Source organism: Seriola lalandi, unplaced genomic scaffold (assembly GCF_002814215.2).
Source record: "Seriola lalandi dorsalis isolate HSWRI2012SDOR001 ecotype SW California unplaced genomic scaffold, Sedor1 jcf7180002054666, whole genome shotgun sequence".
Lineage (NCBI taxonomy): Eukaryota > Metazoa > Chordata > Actinopteri > Carangiformes > Carangidae > Seriola > Seriola lalandi.
The window spans coordinates 464,306-483,280 of NW_019525219.1; the positions used below are offsets into that span (position 1 = coordinate 464,306).

Here is an 18,975-nt window from a genome sequence, read left to right on the forward strand (position 1 = left end):
AATGATAATTCAGAACAGTTCAGAAGAATTTCCTAAAGCTTATTTAAATTTGAAAAAACGCTCACAGTGACGAAGACTTTCGAAAATTACCATGCTGCCCTCTGGTGGCGTAATTTTTAAATTACGCCACCAGAGGGCAGCATGGTAATTTTGAGTTTCTCTTAACTTTACTCATCAATCATTTAGTTTTTACCAGTTGTATAGTAGGTAGACTGCAACAATAAGAAACATTAGATTTTCAATGTGATAAGATTACATAGAATTTCAGTGTGTAAACTTTTGGCTGTGGTTGGCACTAAAGAATAGTTTGACCATATGCACCATATGCTTCATAGCAAATCCTAACTGAAGTTCGAGCATTAGCTCTCCAGATAGAGATCTTGTCTTGGACCAAAGTTTTGATCAGTTTTTGATGGTCACAAAATAAAACGCAAGACCATCCTTAATCCAACAGTTTCACATTGTTGCAGAAAAGCCTTAAAAGGCCATAAAGGTGAAGGTGAAGGTTATAATGATCATTTTGGAGGCTGCAGTGTGTGAGTGTGTTTGTGTGTTGTTTGGCCTAAACCTCATTGATTTTAACAGGGTGGGCAAAATATTAGTCAACTTAACACAGTGCAGTTTAACAAAACCCTCCTTCAAAGAGCTGAAGCAACACGTCTTTAATACAGGTTCACAATGTATTACAATATAAAGAAAGTGTAGACATCACAAATTAGCAGCTGCATCTATCTTTTTCTTTCTGTTCTCTAATTTATTTATGGATAATGATATATATATATGTTGTATATTTTTATTTGATATGCTATCTATCTATCTATCTATCTTTCTATCTGGATCTATGTGGACCCAGGTTTTATGGGGTAAACCCGGCTCTTCCCGGTATATCCGGGTGTAGTTGCCCACTTCAGTCCGGTTCCGGTACTTAGTTACTTGCCCTGTATCCAGGCTGTTTGCTGGCTCTTTGTTCTCCTACTCACACAGCAGGAGACAGATCTGTCTTCATAGTGCAGCTGCAGCCGTGCTCCCCCCTCCCTCCCCCCTCCCTCCGTGCTCTATCGGCCTGCGCATGCGCAGTGGCTCCTCTGTGCGCTCTACTGTTTGCATTGTGTCTGAACTGCCGGCGAGCTTAAAAATATTATAACCACCGCGGCAATGTCGGGCAGGTCGGTCCGAGCTGAGACCCGGAGCAGGGCGAAGGATGACATCAAGCGGGTTATGGCCGCTATTGAGAAAGTACGAAAATGGTAAGAGGACGAAGAGGAAGAAGCAGGCTCGGTTATCTAACACGAGAAAAGGCTTGCTTGTTGGGGGAGGAGAGGGAAGGAGCGAGACGGAGTGAGGAGATGAAATTGAAAGAAATTAAAGGACGGTTTTTTGAACGGGATTCTCGGCAGATGTACTTGCAGCTCAGGTGCACCGGGGCGCACTAGTGCGGTGCACCACCCCGACCGTCGTTCGGCGGCGGATTCAGACATGTACCCGGTGTCTCTCTCCCTCTCTCTCTTTTTTTTTTTTTTTTTTTTTTTTTGTCTCGCTGATTTTAACGGGAAGGGTTGAACCCAGAAGCCATTTCGATGCAGTCACATGAAGCCATTGCTGCCCGCTGTGGAGCCTCGCAGCGGCGGCGGCGGCGGCGGCGGCGGCGGCGCTTTTTTTAGGGACCGAAACGTCCAATTGCTCTCGACTTGGAAACAATTTGACTCCGGAGCTCCGGAGCAGTTTAGTCCGTCTGGAGTTTTAAATTAAGCGCTTTGAGTCGCCTTTAGGTCTGAGAGAGAATCAGGCTCGGTGGGGGTGGGGAGAGGGAAGTAGGCTGCTGTACTGCATGGCTGAACACGTAGTGACTCAGTCTTTAACGTTTAACACAAGGAAAAAAACACATTTTTATTCACATTTAACAGCTCGAACATACATGTAGTTTTTCCTAGAATATCCTGTTTTTCATTTTTGCTGTTTAACCCCCGAATTTAGCTGATGATTTTTTTTTTTTTATCAGGTGGTTTAATCAAACGTCCCCAGGTCAAAATCAGAAGTTTTTCTAACGAAAAAGTTGATAAAATAAAACAAATGATCAAACTGAAATATCATTCAGAGTAAATATGGAGCACGTGACATTTAACATTAATGTTTTGATGATTTATGTTTTCTGACCTTTTCTACTTTATACTTACTACTTTGTAGTAAGGATTTGTTTTCTGCTGCTGTAAACTAACATTATTTGTTTAAAAGTTACTTTACAGTGACTTCAAGATAGTTGATTAATCGATTAGTCAAACCACTGTTATTGTGCTTCTTGATACATTATTTAGGTCATTTATTTTGAAGCAGATATGTCAAATTCACAGGTACAAGTTTCACAAATGTTAATATTTGCTGTTTTTCTTTGTTTTCTACATTAGTAAACTGAATACCATTTGATCAATCAGGACAATAATCTACAGATTAATGAAAATGATGATTTTATGTTACTATAGTGTTTTTTTTTGGAGCATAAATGATTAGTCAGCTCAGTCAGATGATTTAAGTTGTCTTTTTTCTTTTAATTTTTTAAGCAATAATGTCTAAAGTCATTATAATCAGTTTCTCAAAGTGAATATTGATTATTTTCTTAGTTTTCTGTGGGTTTTGGGCTGTTGATCACACATAACAAGTTATTTTAATATGTCAACTTCGGCTTTGTGAAATGGAAAATTGACATTTTTCATTATTTTCTGAGCAAATGATTCAGGGCTGTGACTAAGAATTACTTTTATTACAGGTTATCGCACCAATTATTCTCTCCAGTGCTCTTATTGATGTAGAAAATGTCAGAAAATAGAAGAAAATGTCTGTCACAATTTTTTCTAAAGCCCACGGTGATGTCTTTTAAATGGCTTTTATCTTATTGTATTTAGAGACATTATGAGTCTGTGGGATTCGTTAGAGCGTATTTATTATAACATGACATTTTCCATTCATGGACGGGTTTAAGTCATTTAACATTCTTAGTTTTCAGCTTCCCAAATGCTGTTTTATATCATTGTTAACTGAATATTTTGGGGTTTTGTAATATTTATACGGTGTTTCATAGAATGACTGCTGTGCTTTTTGCTTTGTGTTGATTCAGAAGTGTCGGGGAGGTAACGTGTTGCTCCCCAGAGGTTTTGAGTCATCTTGTGTTTTGTGTTTTGTTTCTTTAACAGGGAGAAGAAATGGGTGACTGTTGGAGACACGTCCCTTCGCATCTACAAGTGGGTGCCAGTGACGGAGCCCAAGTCAGATGATGTGAGTTCAGCCTCTTCAGTGACATTAACAGACACACTATCAGCCACATGTTTTACATTTACATTCAGGCGTTTGGCAGATGCTTTTATCCAGAGTGAGTGCTGCTGCTGCTCTGTTAGCATTCAGCAGCTCGTTCCACCATCGAGGAACCACAGTTAATTAATAAATCTTTTCAGAATCAGCTTCTTTTTTTTAATATGTTTACACATATAATGAATTTGACTCCCACTTCCTGTAGTTTTTAATGTACTCACACACAGTTCCAAGGACAAACGGCTCAGGACGTGACCTGACCTGCAGCTAAAACGAAACAACAAAGCTGAAACAATTACCAGAAAAATTAATCTTCAACTACTGATTAATTGTTTAAAACTGAAATGGACTGATGTTCAGACAAAAAACAAGCAAGTTTAGTTTAAAGAAAAAGGAGGCGTGATGGAAAATTTTTTTTTCTTTCTTTTGTTTTCAATAAACAGACCAATGAATCAGTTTGTTCTACAGTGAAAAACATCTTTCATGTCAGGCCTGAAACTAGGATAAGCAAACATGAGGGCTGATGATGACCATTATCTACAGGCAAGAAGGTGGAAAGATTATTTATTAACAACAAAACACAGTGTCCATATACAGGTCAAACCGTGACATGTGGGAGTAACTGGACTACTGAGATAAATATGTTCCTAAATGTCACATACAGTAGTTGGTTTATCTACAGAATATCCACGTCTGCGTAGTTTATACAGCCTGTATGGATTGCAGCAACATTAAACTGTAATATATAAAAGGAAAAGTTTGACCTTTGTTTCAAGGCCTAAATATTTTTTGTATTTCATATTCTTTTTCCTTGCTGCACCGTTTTATATTTGTTTGTCTCACTACATGTTAATGGGACTGTAACGGATTTAATTTAGTGTCTTTTTCTCTCAATTGTAGAAGAACAAGAATAAAAAGAAGGGCAAAGATGAGAAATACGGCTCAGAGCTGACGACTCCAGAGAACAGCTCCTCTCCAGGCATGATGGACATGCATGGTAGGTACTGAAGTCTGGGGATATTCCTCTTACTGTCGGTCAACACCATGAAGGGACTTGTTCAAAAATGAATCACAAAAGTATTGTTTCATTTTTTAAAAAGGCTCGGAGTTCACCTGAAACATCTGGGCACTGCAGTTTCAAACAAACGCTACCAAAACAGGAAAACAGTGTGTTTGTTAGGGACTATTTTCAGCGGCGGATTAATCCACTTTTGTTGCTCTAGTGAGTATTTGAAGTAATGAAGCAGCAAACACTGATGTGTTTCTGAACAACAGTGAATCCCTGTGGCTCAGAGGAATAACACCAGGCTTAGATCAATTTGTAAATGTTGCTGGTTTAAGTCTTTTCATGGGATTTATTGTCAATAAGAAAAATATGGAATAACACCAGACTTGTTCAGCTCGGATGAAACATTCAAACATCTAAAAGAAGCATCTTTATTGCTTGTGTTTGAGTAATTGAGGGAGATTCTGCATCGTCTGTGAAAGATATGAATGTCAAACTAATTCTAATGATGAAATACAGAAGCATAATAAAAATGTGTTTGGTGTCTACGATGAAAGTTGGATAATCTCAAACTAAAATGAATCGATGTGTCTCTGCCAGACGACAACAGCAACCAGAGCTCGATCGCTGACTCATCCCCAGTGAAACAGGAAAACAGTTGTAGCACCAGCCCCGCCCCCGAGCCCACCGCCTTGTCTCACCGTGACAACAGCGAGGCCAAGACTGACCAGAGCCCGGACAGCAAGAGGGGTCAGACACACACACACACACACACACACACACACACACACACACACACACACACACACAGATCGCATCACTGACCTCCAGTCAACAGCTCGCAGGTGGTGGTGATGCTGAACGGTGAATGACGAGCCACATCCTGTTTTTTTGGTTTTTCTCCCCTAATCTCGTCTCTGTCTCGCAACATCAGGACGAGCGGCGTCACGCTGAGAGATAATTAGAGCGGCGGCCTCCCTGTCATTAAATACATAAACTGAAAATACACGAAGGGACACAGACACAGTGCAGCTGCGGCTCCCCCAGAGATTTCAACCGTCAACCTTCTTCTAGGTTCCTCCGTCTCCGCCTCACTCTCACCCTCTAGCTTGACGGCAGTTTTACACCTCGACCTCGCGTCTGAATAAACCTCCAGGTCACTTCATCTCGCCCGTCATATTTCTGTAGCACAAGTCACACGTCTGAACTGAAAGTCACCTGATGACGGTCAAAGGCTGCAGCAGCTCAATGAACGGAGAAAGTAAATAACAACTTCTTTTGTCTATAGAGACACTGTGACGAATGAATCTAACATCATCACATCTGCACAAAAACAAGAATGAGCGCGGAATAAATCATGAAGCGCTGAAAGAGACAAGTTTAACTTCTCATGCCAGATCGACGTGGCACCAAGAGGTTAAAAAACACTATTCTGTCTCCGTCCTTCGTTTATAAAATACAAACTACGAACTGAATCAATAAGTGTATTAATGTAAAAGTCTGTTTGTCGATTCGTCTCTTTCTTACGACGGAGTACGAGAGCGACACTGAGGGAAAAAAATCACTAAATTTGAGAATAAAGTCGAAATATAATGAGAATAAAGTTGTAATTTTAGGTTGCGTGTTGATTTAGAGGAGAAACATCAGAAGCTTTTACATGAGGAACATGGAGCGAAGTTCTACTTTAGGTTTCACTAATAAGGAGAAACTTCATCTTTTGGCTCATCATCATCATCATCATCAGGACGATGAAAAGATTGTGAAGAAACTGAGTCTGTTCTGTCGTTAGACAAACAGCAGCTGCCACTGACTGTCCTTCCACCTGTTTGTTTGGTTGATTGTAATATTCATAGAAATTATGTTTTGTTCTCTCAAAATTTTACATTTTTACAATATAGTGACTTTATTACGATTCTTCTTTCTCGAAATATAACTTTTGCCATAAAATTACAACTTTTTCTCTTGATATATTCTCAAAATTACGACTTTATTCTCGAACATTTAAGATTTTTTTCCTCAGTGCGGCTCTGATACTCCGTCTCTTTATTACTCCACTTTACTTTCTCGCCTGTTGCTGAACCAACACTCACCTCTGGCTGAGAACAGTAGTGTGTCTCAGCTGTGTCAATCCACTCAGACTCTGCAGTTACTCTGCTCAACCACACGGTGTCATTAAAGAGTCAGAGTCTGCAGCTGCAGCACGTCACCTGTCCTGTGCAGCGTGCAGCTCGCTCTCTGTATTTGCTGTGGAATAAAGAACCGTTCTCCTGGTCTGATGTGTGCATGTGTGATCATGTTGCAGGTAAGACCACCCCTTCATCAGAGACCTCAGAGAGAGCACAAAGTGCCAAGAGAGACAGCCTGTCCTCAGGGGAGAAGGACTCTTCAGACAGCAAAGCCACTCAGGTACGAACACCTGTGCACATCTGTCTTCAAACTCCAGTCGCACCTGATCTGTGTGACCGTGACTGTTATTTATTTATATTCGATTCAATCAGGAAGTCACATTCACATCAAAATCTCATTTACAAGTGATTCCTGAGAAGATAAAATACAAATAAATAACAATAAGAAACTTTATATATAGTATTAAACTGTTAAAGAGTCAAATAAACAAAATACAGATTTATTTTGTCAAAACTCTCTTCACTGACTCCAGTGTTGACTTCACTGCTACACCTACAACAGTCAGTGTTGAATGGATATTTGTAGTCACATAGATACAGTAGGACCGTGGATACACCAGGTGACAGTGAAGGCATCTCAGTGTGCTGTGGGTACGTTTGATTTTCACCAACCAGCACCTGACGGCTGATTCTGGCTTCGCATGGGGAGTTTTGTTCACGAACGTCCATGTTTTTATTATATAAAGTTTTAGAATTTAAATGTAGAATTTCCAATTGTACTTCACAAAGAGTTTGGTGACTTTTAAAAGGTTGATTTTGTTCCACATGAAATGATAAATACTTTTAAATTAAAGGGTATGAATGAAACAATGAAAAGCAGAAATGATGAGGTTTTGTATTATTGCTGACGACTGAACATCATCCGTCTGTTCTCGCTGCAGGACTCGGAGGCGGAGGCCCCACCCAGCAAGAAAAGCAAACTGGAGTCCTCATCTCAGGACTTTGAGGAGAGTTAAATGTTTGGGGCTGAGTCTTTTCTCTCCCTCACCCTCCCCCCCTCTGTTCCTCCCTCCTTTAGATAATTTAGTGCTAATGAACACATTAGCCTCCCGCTCCTCTTCCTCCCCCCACCTCCTCATCCTCCTTCTTCACCCAAACTCCTCAATACCAAAGGGAGAATGGACGTCTCTCTTCCTCCCCCTCTTCCTCCCTCCCTGACGTCTACCCCCCCCCCTCCAATTTGCCACCTTTGCCCTAACACTCCTCTGCCACAGAGGGAGAATGGATATTACCTCTATTCACTGGTCCCCCTCCGTGCTTCCTTCCAGTTCTCCACACTTTTTCACTAATGCCAAGAGAAGCTCTGAACCCAGGCTGCAATCCCCTCTGTGACCAGGGGCGGCGCTGTCAGCCCAGCCCAGCCCAGCCCAACCCAACCCAACCCAACCCAACCCAGCCAGCGCCAGGCCAGACCACAGACCCTGACCTGCATCTGTGACTAAGAGAGTCAACACTGGGGATCTGAGAGTAGGACGAGGTTGATCCCGGACGCTGCTCTGAGACCGCTTTTTAAAACGTTTCACTGCTAATGGTTTAGCTCAGGATAACTCAAGAGGCTAACCTGGTCTCAGATCAGTGGCTGGGCGGGGAAACCTCCACCCTAAGACCACGTCACTTCAATCCTCCCGATTCGCCTCCTGTTAGACTAATGTTCTATATTTGTTTAGGAAATGTTTAGGGTTTTTTTCTCAGGAGGGTCAATGCACTGTTATGGTATGTCACAATCGATCACAGATAGATTTGCTGCTGTAGTGGATGTCTTTTTTCTCTATCCATGAAAAGTTCTCCATTCACATGTTTTTTTTTTTTTTTGTTTGTTTTTTTAAAAGCGAGTTAGTTTGTGGTTCGTAGAGGAAGACGACGACGGTACTGGTCAAGATATAAACTCTTGGATAAGTAGTGAAGACAAGCATAGGTAGCATAGGTCCTGAAGGCGTGCCTTGAGTTGCTACGATTAAATACATGTTTTAGGTCAGACAGGCTTTGAATTACAATTTTGGTGCCATTTTTTTTATTTTATTTTATTTTATTTTTTTGCCTTATTGTCACTAATCTGTTTGATCCAATATTTTTATTCATCTACAAACATTTGATTTTATTTAAAGGAACAGTTCAGCATTTTGGGAAATGGTTGCTGGGAGAAAAATGAGACTGATACAACTTTCATGTCTGTCCAGAGGCAGTTAGCATAGCTTAGCATAAAGACTGGAGGGGGAGGGGCAGCTAGCTTGACTCCGCCTACTTGCACCTCTAAAGCTCACTGGTCAATACATTTAAAAAAAAAAAAAAAAAAAAAAGTTTTCTTCCAAGAAATATGTCTTTTTTTAAACAAAAAAGACAAATAGTGGTTTTATATGTGGTGACTTCCTGGTGGAAAACTAAAGCTTTTGTACTGATTAAAAAAACAACAAAATAAAGTGTGTTAATAAGTGATCTTCAGAGGTGCGGATGGGACAGAGCCATGCTAGCTGTTTCCCCCCGTTTCCAGTCTTTATGCTAAGCTAAGCTAACAGACTCCCGCTTGATATTTACCGTACAGACGTGAGTGGTATCGATCTTATTTCAGTCACATTCCCCGAGATGTAAAAACCGTTTCTTTAAAACAGTTGGAGACTGGAATTTGAACACTACCCAGAAGTTAAATTTAAATTTGTCTTCTGGACATTTGAACATCTGTGAACCTCATCAATCAGAACTCCTGGTCTGTGTTTACTTCAGGTGGCACTTTGTTGTTGTTGTTGTTTGTTGTTGTTTTCCCCCCACTAAAGTAGAACCAGACCAGTTGCTGATACTGGTTGTTTTTTCTTTCCTCCCCCCCCCGTCTGCTCCACCATCACGACTTTGATTTCCTCGCCTCCCATCTCTGTACGTGTTCTGTGTATCACTACTTATCTCTGACCGACATGTTTCTGTAGCTCACCACAGAAGGGTCCAGTCTTTCAGCTCAAACATTGGTTCTAATCCTCCTTCAAGGTGCTGTCTGTCGGCTGAATCCATACACGTGCGGCATCAAGCTCTCGGTTTTTGCTACTTGAACTTCATCGTACGGATTCAGACCTATGACCTCTAATGTACAACCTCACACGTGTAAGATGTACTTTGATTAATCAATATTTACTTGTGAATATGGATTGAAATCAATTGAAATCACTGCAAACCAATGACTTCATGACATAACAGGGGCTATGGAAGTACTTCATGACACAGGATTACTTGATCAGATTTCAGCAAATCAGCATTCACATGGATGGAGAGAAAAGAAATGAAAAAAATGACAATTGTCTCAGTTCAGAGGATGGATTAGCATATACCTCATTCCCAGTCCAGCAGCGCTGGAACTTAAAATGCTATTGTATTGACATTAACAGTTATAAACAGCATTATGTACACTCAGTTTAAGAAAAAACAAATCTCACTTATGTTGTAGCTTTCACCTGATCGAGCCGATTGCTTATAGTTTGCTCATAACTGTGCGTAAGGAAAAAAACAAAACAAAAAAAAGCTGTGAGATATAAAATCTTGTATGTTGGTTTTTTTTTCCTTTTTCTTTTTCTTTGTTTTTGGTTCGTTTGGTTTTTTTTTTTTTTCTTGGGACCATTTTGTTTCACTTTAGATCTTGTACAGATTTATGGTTTGGTTTGACTTATTTATTCCATCAGTAGTGCTTGGTTTTTATCATGTCCAATGGTTTTGTTTTCTTAATAAAATTCACAAAGTTGTCGGTGTTTTCTCGACTGTTTCGTGGGAAGGAATCAGTTAGAAAATCTAATCTACATATACAGAACGTTGTTCTTTCAAACTGTGTTGTTGATTTAACTTTTATCTATATATCTAGAAATACTCGCTCTGTTTCCCATTTACTTCTGTCGAAGCCAGAACGAGAGACAACTTCAAGTGTGAATTTCCTGTGATCTCCAGCCGACTTCACCTTTCACCTTTTGCTCACCTTTGATGGAGCGGACGTTCTTGTTCGGCCAATAGAGACACCGCTGCACTGTCTGCAAATGATTCTAGCTATGAGCCGACTCACCTCTGTCTCACCATGTCATCTTTATCAGAGAGATTAATGCTGGGTCGGTTCGGTCGGTCGCTCAGACCTCTGGAGCTCGTGTGAACTGGATCGGCTCTTTGCTCCTGAACCTCTCAGGAGAAAATGGATCTGGGGATGAAACTATAATGATCAGAACATCAGTTCATCCATATTGTCCTGTTAGAAACAGGAAGTAGACCGTCGTTCCTGCTGGAGTCAACAAACACAAACACAAACTTCTTTTTTTTCTTTTCTTAGTATTTCTATAGGACTGTTCAGGAGTATACAGTACATAGAAAACAGTGACATTTCTTACACCACATCAACATCTGTAAAATGGTCTGAACATTTGGAAACCATTTATACACTGTGCCTGAAGTTGTTACATATAAAACATTACACTAATAACAATAATTAGACATATCACTTATAAAGTACACAATGTTTTAAAGTCTATACAAACGGGCTTTTGTTTTTCCCCTGGAGCGGAACGTCAATCTTATCAACAGGGCAGAAAAATAAAATGTAGTACACATAAAAGCTATCTTTTGTTCCATGGCACTGTGTACACATTTATCAGAAGGAGGCTTCTGATTAGTATTTACAAAGACTAGTGTCAATGGTTAGTCATGTCATGTATTATACACTGTTACACTGGAAGATTCAATATGATCCAAAATTGTGCTTAAGAACAAGATAAGTCAAATACATGTTTCTGTACAGGGTTGATTTAAAGGAAGAGTTCGACATTTTGGGGAAATGAGATTATTCACTTTCAGGCGTCTGGAGTCGCATGAGAGAAACTGATATCACTGTTTTTGTTTAAATCGTCTTTTTTTATTCCAAACATTCTTCTTTCTCTTCAAAACCTGATGCCTACATTACCCACAATGCCACTTGATGGCCACAGGTGAACTCACTTCTTTTTCCCCTTTTTTTTTTTTTTTTTAACATTTCAAACTTTTAAACTCTTCAGACCCGAGCGACATTTATCAAATTTCACGCAGCTCTTTCCTGAGCTTCTTAAAAATTCATAGAACTTTTTTTCACCTAGGTAACAGTACCTGTAAACAGACGTGTGATATCTTGTTTGTCAAGTATAAAATCAACTGTTTCACTCGGGTCCTGCAGGAGATAGAGCCAGGCTAACTGTGTCCCCTGTGTCCAGGCTTTGTGCTAAGCTAACCCGCTCCAGCTTCACATTTACCAGACGGATATGAAAGTGGTAACTTGTAAAAACTTCTCATGTAAAAGTGAATAAGTGTGTTTTTCCCAAAATGTCAAACTTTAGCTTTAAAGAGGGCAGTAGTACTGAAGGATCTGTACTGACCTTATTGATAAAATAACTTTTAAATAACGTTAGAATCATGACATTAAAGCGCCGTGTGTTTCTGTTGAATCTTTAAAGTGGACAGTGCAAATCTAAGTGAGCGGAGGCGTCTATAGTTTCATCTGGGTCAGTTCCTGTAACACGAGGCAGATGTTTTCAAAAGCCCACCTACAGTATACTACAGTAGTCCTAGTACAGACTATACACTTTCAATCAGTGCTAGCTTATTTCTCTGTGGGAACATCACTGGTTAGTGAAAGATTAGACAATAAATAACAAAACGCAACAAATTCATCATCAACTACAACAAATCCTTTTCAGTGGCATTAATAAAGATTATTAACCGACACTGACCTCTGGAGAGGTAAATACACAAAAATGTTAAAACAGAAAGTTCATTTGTGACCTTAGAAACAGTATCTGACAAAATAACATCACCATAAAGTCCATTTAGTAGCTGTTCTGGAGCTTTCAATCAAGTCGCCCACTTGTCATGGAATCGTAAAAATCTCAGCTTTAAAGCGATAATAAAAATGGAAATTTTGAAGATCTATAATTCCATCGCAACTGTGCAAACTCCATCTAATGAGAAAGATTGTGTGATACGATCGAAAGCTCCAGATCCCAAATTAAAGGGACCTTGTAGTGAGATTGTTTTGTCAGTCACACAAATGCTTTAGAGCCACTTCCTACAAGAAAAGTGAGCGAGTAAACAAATAAACTGACCTGTATTTGTAAAATATTTGAGGTGTCCCTTTAACTCAATGTCCACTTACTAGCCTTTTCTGAAGCTTTCAGTTGCTTCTCACAGTCTTCATAACCAGATGTAAACACAGGAGTAAACTGTTTATTCCCGAGTCTCGAGACTAAAAACTAAACTCTGTGAGATTCAGTTAAAAGCTCTGGAAAAGAACTAGTAACCGTGGAAACCACGATTTCCAAGGTCAAGACTGAACTTCTCTCATGTTAAATTATTAATGTGTGAGTTTACCACAGGTTAACATCTAGCTAGGATCGTTAGCTAGCGGAGGATCAGGGCCACTACAAGGTCAGAAAATTTTGAGAATAAAGTCAAAATTAAAAGTCAAAAACTTCGTAATATATCAAGTATAAAGATGTGATATTGTAAAAAAAACTGAAATCACAATATCAGAAAAATTAATTCGTAATATTCAGAGAAAAGGTTTTCTAGAATAAAGTTGTAATATTACAAGAATAATGTCTTAATATTTTGAGAAATAAGTTTTTTAGTTGCTATTATGAGAAAAAAGTTGCATTATCTTGAGAGTAACTTAGTAATATTTCTACATTATGCTGTAATATTATGAGAAAGTATTTTCAAAATAATGTTGGAATATTTTGAGCATAAAGTAAATATAAAGTTGTAAAAGTCATAATGTTAAGTTATATTTAAGGAATAAAGTTGTAAAGTATTGAGAATATTCTGTAAATATTCCTCATCTTTTTCTTCAAAATCTTACTTTTGTTTTGGTCAAAATATTGAGTTTTTCTCATAAAATTACAAATGTATTTTCCAAATGTTGAAATCCTTTTTTCCTCCAAGTGGCCCTGACACTCTGCTGTGAGTTGATTCACTGGAGGAAGGGCTTTGGACTTAACATAAACTTTAGTAAACTGTTTGACGTGGCAGTATCACTCTCTCTGATTGGTTGGTAGCCGTACAGACTGAGGAATGTAAAGTCAGAAAGGAGCTTCAGTTTCCCTTCAGTTTCAACTGTGCTTCACTTCGTTGCATCACTTTGTTTTGCTAATTCAAAAAAATAAAGCCCCCAAAAAACAACGAATGTGAAACATCACTTCTGCTTATTTCAGAAAACAAACTTAAATGCAAAACAACACGTTAAAAAAACGACAAGTGCAGAGGACGGATTCCTTTTGTCATAAACATCAATATTGCACCAAAGCAGCATATTTGGACGAGCATTCTGCATCACAGAACAGTTTATCTTCAGAGAAAAAGAGCTGAGATCAGGACAGCGGCTACCAGTGAAATGCATAAATACAGTATAAAAATACGTTATGGAAAAATCTGCAGGCATGTCGGGCTGGATTGTGGGGGATGTAGCAGGAGAGTAAAAGGTGAGAAGTGCTGAAGAAGAAAGAGGAGAGGGAAGGGATGAAAATGTAGGGGGCGAGTTTTTGGAACCTCTAGAAGGTCTGGTCGTCGTTGCAGGACTCCGTGGCGTGTCCGAAGGCCTCGCAGATGTCGCAGTAGGGCCTCTCTTCGGCCGGGTTGCCGTGATAGGTGGTGTGAGGTACGGAGTCGGGGCTCTGGGCCTGAGTGGGACAGTCCTCGGTGTCGTGGAGGTCGAAGCAGTCGCAGATGTCGCAGAACAGACGGGGGGGCGGCTTCTTTTCCCGCTTCGACACGGCTTCACCAAAACTACCAGACAGAGAGAAGACAAGGTTTCGATTTTAGAAACCGGGACTCAGAGGGAGAGACTGGCCACAGAATGAACCTTTAATTTGTTTTTTGTGTTTCGATCTCGCGACTCAATCTTCATCGAGCGAAGCAGAAATGATTACATATGTGAATTATTTTAAACTGTGTGTTGGTTACCCATCGGTCCCGTCGTTGCCGTTGAACTCAGCCAGAGCGAGCTTCTTCAGTTTGATCTTCAGCTCCTCGTTCTTCCGCTGCAGGTCCACGATCACGCTGTTCAGGAAGTTGATCTGGCGGAGACAGTTAAGACACAGATCACCTTCACGTAGCCACAGGTGAGAGCTGACACCTGAACGTGAAGTGGCTGACTGGAGGCATCCGGACGGTCTCACCTGTCCCTCAGCGAACTCCTTCTCCTCCCTCAGCTGCTCCAGAGCTGCGTCACCTGCAGAAACACCAATCGAAATATAATCGCTGATCAATATGTCTGGGGTCTTCTGATTGTATCAAGGCTATTTTCTGTTTTATTTATTTATTTATTTTTGTTTTATTTGACATATTTATTTATTTGCAGAGCAGTGTGAATGTGAATCATTGTCTCCTCACCTGACGGTGGAGATTCCCTGTCCTCTCCCTCTGAGGCCTGCGTTCCCATGAGCCTTTGCTCTAGACTGTGAACACGGCCCTGCAGCTGAGCTTTGTCTCTCTCCAGCGTCTCCACGGCCGACTGCAGGGTCTTGGCCATGGCGTTTTCTCCTCGCAGGACCGCGATCTGCAGCGACAGAGCGAAGGGATGAATCTCTCACCCAGCTCAGATTACACCGTGTAAAGGAAGATAAACCAGAAGACGCGGGGAAAGTCGTGTGTGACTACCTCATTCCTCAGAGTTTCCAGTTCCCGATCTTTGTCTGAGATTAAGGCTCCAGTGGATTTCTGGAATTTTACTTCTCCCTCCGTTTCCTGATTGGAGATGTTTTCTCTGTGGAAACATGGAGATTTACGAGTGTGTGCTGCAGGTTGTTTGCTCTCAAACAACTACAACTCCTGTCTGGTCTCTTCCATCCACATGAGCCTGACTTCACTGGGAACTACATTCAAGTTCCAGCATCAATACAATTTGAAGAGGTAAAATGACGCTTGATTTTAACCTCCATAAATCAAGTAATAAAGCAGCAAGAAACCAGGGACTCACACCTGAGAATCCTCTTTGCTGCCGCTCGGTGGATTAACAGAACTGTGTATTTCACCCACGGCCTCCAAAATCAATTATAACACAACAGTGACACCCAGCTGACACCCGGACAGCATCTGCTACATAAGTGACACTGAATCACATCCCCCCGTCTCTTTTCATGCTCACCTGAGAACACAGACTCTCTCCCTCTGCATCAGCATCATCATCATCATCATCATCATCATCATCGTCATCATCATTTCTGCTTTAATTGATCAGCACCTCTTCATTTCCCCTCGGCCTAAAAACCGCAGAGCTGCCAGCTGCTCCTCACTTCCCTCTGCCTTCATCCCTTCTGTCGCTTCGATCTTACACCACACGTCTTTGATCCACGACTGTCATCTTTCCTCAGTCCCCCGATCATCCCCACTTTATTTAACATTCACTCTCAACTTCAGTCGCTGCTCTGTAGAAGTGGTGAGACGTTTTAATCCTCTTGATTACTAAGCTGAGACATGCGAGACGACGAAGTCACAGCTTCTTTTATTTCCAGACTTAGAGAAGGTTTAAAATAAGGCCGATCAAAACAACACAGTAAATAGATTTAGAACCTAAAACACCATTTTCAAAGTGTTACTGAAAACTAAACGCGCTGTTAGATACAATAAACCCTGCTGTCGTTCAGGAAACAACATGTAATCAACATTGAGTCGGTTCCATTTTGGACCCAGTTCCCAGTGAGAAAAACACTCACTAGCTCCAGCTAATTAATAATTAATTTATTCTATAACAGCTCCAGTGAAACTTCAGTCTGTTGGTTAATCTGCCAAAGATTGTTTGTGAGTGAAAAGACACATCACTCTGTTACATCTCTCTATGACCTAAAACAATGTAAAGGTCAGTTTGTTCCAGCGGCTAATACAGTCAATATCAAATCACTAATCAATATTTCAGACCTTCTGCTGCTCAGGTTGGAGCTAATGTACATTACAGTGTCTTATAATGATGCATAATCCATTTATTGATGATGTAATGTTAATAAATTCTGTTAAAAACAGTGGGTTGGAATAGCTTGTTCCTGATTATGAGTCAGTGTATAATCAGGTCAGAGCTGCTGAAATAGTTTAATGAGCTATTTCATTGCTTGTGGAGAAATAAATGTGACCGTTATGATTATCTATTAAATCACATCATCTCATTAATTTCTATTTTCTACAACAAAGAGTGACTGCATCAAAGTCCGAGCACGAGAGAGAGAGTTAGAAAGTCCGAACACGTCTTACCTGGTCTTCATGTCCGGTGTCTGACTGTTGCGATCCTCGTTGTGCTGAGAACAGATCACACACACACAGATATAGAGGCATTAAAATAGACGCTAAACCCGCCTGAGCTTTAAGAGTCCAGTCACAGCGGGAGGTCGATCCTCGCTACGACAAAACCTATTAATCACATCACCGTGTCTGTTTTTATATCAAAACCCTGATCTATAACAGGATGAAGGAGCCTCGTTTACATAATGTGGAATCGGGAAAGGGTCATTACCTCGTCATGGTGCTGAGACTTCTGGGAGGCCAGCTTCAGCTCCTCGCTGCAAGACAGGAGACGTGACACACTTTGAGTGCGGCAGTAAAACCACTCAGGTTCCTGTGATATCTATGTCACGATCACTGCTATATGCTTAAATCTAAGTCTGCTGCCAGATGTTGACTCTGTTCACATCTGCTGAACACGAACACACACATCACTTGAGCTGGTACAGTTACTCGTCAGAAAAATGATGCTCAGGTATGAAGATTTCCTGTTTCCTGATGTGGGTTTTATTACTTAACTTGTAAAAGCAAACATCCAGCAGTCGTGGAGCAACAGGTCGTGTACTACCTGTTGACACTGATCAAAACCATCTCATCATTCAAAAAGCCATCTGTCTGTCTACCTCTGCTGCTTCTGCTCCTTTTCTCTCCAGCACTAAGATACAGCACGTATACATCCACTCCAGCAGTATATCATCAAGACGATACTGTAATCTGCCCATATGATCAAAATCAGTCAGTAGCAGAGACGCCGTCGCCTATTTTTAGCTGCTGGAACCAAATGATTTTCTGGAGGAATTGAGTTTAGCTCCATGTGGGTCATTCTTAGGATTTGAGTGTGGTGAGGAAGTCTGAAGCTACGCGTGACTAATATGCCGCTCTAAGCGCCATCTGGGTGAAATATCTAGCTGACTGATGTATAATTACATTCATCATGTCGCTATAGGATCCTGCACACACACAACAGGGAGGAGGGGGGAGTTAGAGGGGACTGCACTTACATATTTTGTATTACAAAGACTGTTCAAACGAAACGTCACTGTTCTCTCAGACTCGCTTTTCCAATTTGACTTGGGACAATGTTTCATACAAAATCTAAAACAACAGTATTTAGTTTCTCGTTTGAAGTGGAAACATTTCTCCATCGGTCGATAGTCAAATAAAGTTTGAAAGTTTTGGTCATTTTTTAAGCAAAAAATGCAAAACATTTGCTGATTCCAGCTTGTTAAGTGTTAAAACTTTATATTTTGGATTTTGAACTGTTGATGAGATTAAACAAAACATTTTAATTTAACTTTCACATTTGGGAAATTATGAACATTTTGATATTTTTATAGACAAAAATATCAAGAAAATAGCAGATTAATCGATAATGAAAATAATCGTTAGTCGCAGTCCTAAACAAGCCCCATGAAAATACCAAAAACCAACAGTGAGTCTTTCTCTCAGTACAAAACTTTCTGTGACCTTGGTTCCTTCTGAAGGTATATATATCTTCAAGAACAGATCACAAACATATTTTTATTTTTTATAATGGCAAAATAATTTCTTAAAACAGTCGGTCACTGCAGTTTTAAACAAATATGGTGCGTCTATTGGGGAACTACTTTCAGTGGCGGATGAATCGTTTGAGTGTGCGGTGTGTGCAGGACTGAGCCAAAATAAACGAGTGTGTGTTTATGGTGATGAAGGAACATATCACCAAGTGTAACAGTGAGTCTCTCTGATGGGTTTTTAATGGTTTTTGGAAACAATGGAGCTCTATGGCTCGGAGGATTAAGATCACACACACACACACACACACACACACTCTCTCACACACACACACATACACACACACACACACACACACACACACACAAAATATAAAATATCACCTGCTTTAACCTTTAAACATAAACAACAACAAATTAGTTATAAACATAAAATATTTGAATATATATGAAGCAGAAATTCAAAGTGAATTGTGCCCTACTTTAAAACCAGGGCTACAAATACAGCTGTGGTGTTTACAGCTGTTCTCTCAGATGCCACAAAAGCCACATTGATTCCACACAAACAAAACACACAAAGTCACACAATCAGCTTTACACAAACACACACACACACACACACAAACACTCTGATGTCACAGCGGGAGAGGAGCCCATGTTGGAGCCAGGCCGTCCTAGGAGGAGAGATTACATAACAGCGGCAGACGGAGGAAGGATGTGCCTCGGAGAGGACGGAGGAACA

At 40.4% G+C, this 18,975-nt stretch overlaps 2 protein-coding genes across 3 annotated transcripts in view; one reads left to right on the forward strand and one right to left on the reverse strand.

Annotated features, from left to right (window-relative positions):
• The first annotated feature begins 1,085 nt into the window (after positions 1-1,085).
• On the forward strand, positions 1,086-10,211 carry bcl7a (BAF chromatin remodeling complex subunit BCL7A). Its single transcript, XM_023421186.2, has 6 exons — positions 1,086-1,247; positions 3,186-3,267; positions 4,201-4,297; positions 4,907-5,056; positions 6,609-6,712; positions 7,374-10,211. The coding sequence occupies exons 1-6, from the start codon at positions 1,156-1,158 to the stop codon at positions 7,446-7,448; spliced, it is 600 nt and encodes a 199-aa protein (XP_023276954.1). The 5' UTR covers positions 1,086-1,155; the 3' UTR covers positions 7,449-10,211.
• A 548-nt stretch (positions 10,212-10,759) lies between these two features.
• clip1b (CAP-GLY domain containing linker protein 1b) overlaps positions 10,760-18,975 on the reverse strand; it is a 30,131-nt gene continuing 21,915 nt past the window's right edge. For both annotated transcript variants that reach the window (XM_023421185.2, XM_023421184.2), the window contains 7 exons: positions 16,973-17,018; positions 16,714-16,757; positions 15,130-15,235; positions 14,863-15,028; positions 14,649-14,701; positions 14,434-14,546; positions 10,760-14,256 (listed from right to left, as the gene is read on the reverse strand). In XM_023421185.2, the coding sequence (XP_023276953.1) occupies positions 14,022-14,256; positions 14,434-14,546; positions 14,649-14,701; positions 14,863-15,028; positions 15,130-15,235; positions 16,714-16,757; positions 16,973-17,018 (763 nt within the window). In that variant the 3' untranslated portion in view covers positions 10,760-14,021. The remainder of the gene's footprint in view (positions 14,257-14,433; positions 14,547-14,648; positions 14,702-14,862; positions 15,029-15,129; positions 15,236-16,713; positions 16,758-16,972; positions 17,019-18,975) is intronic.

Coding starts and splice junctions, on each gene's coding strand:
- bcl7a (XM_023421186.2), top strand. CDS start 1,156: ATGTCGGGCAGGTCGGTCCGAGCTGAGACCCGGAGCAGGGCGAAGGAT. Junction 4,298..4,906: donor AGGCATGATGGACATGCATG/GTAGGTACTGAA, acceptor TGTCTCTGCCAG/ACGACAACAGCAACCAGAGC. Junction 6,713..7,373: donor CAGACAGCAAAGCCACTCAG/GTACGAACACCT, acceptor TTCTCGCTGCAG/GACTCGGAGGCGGAGGCCCC.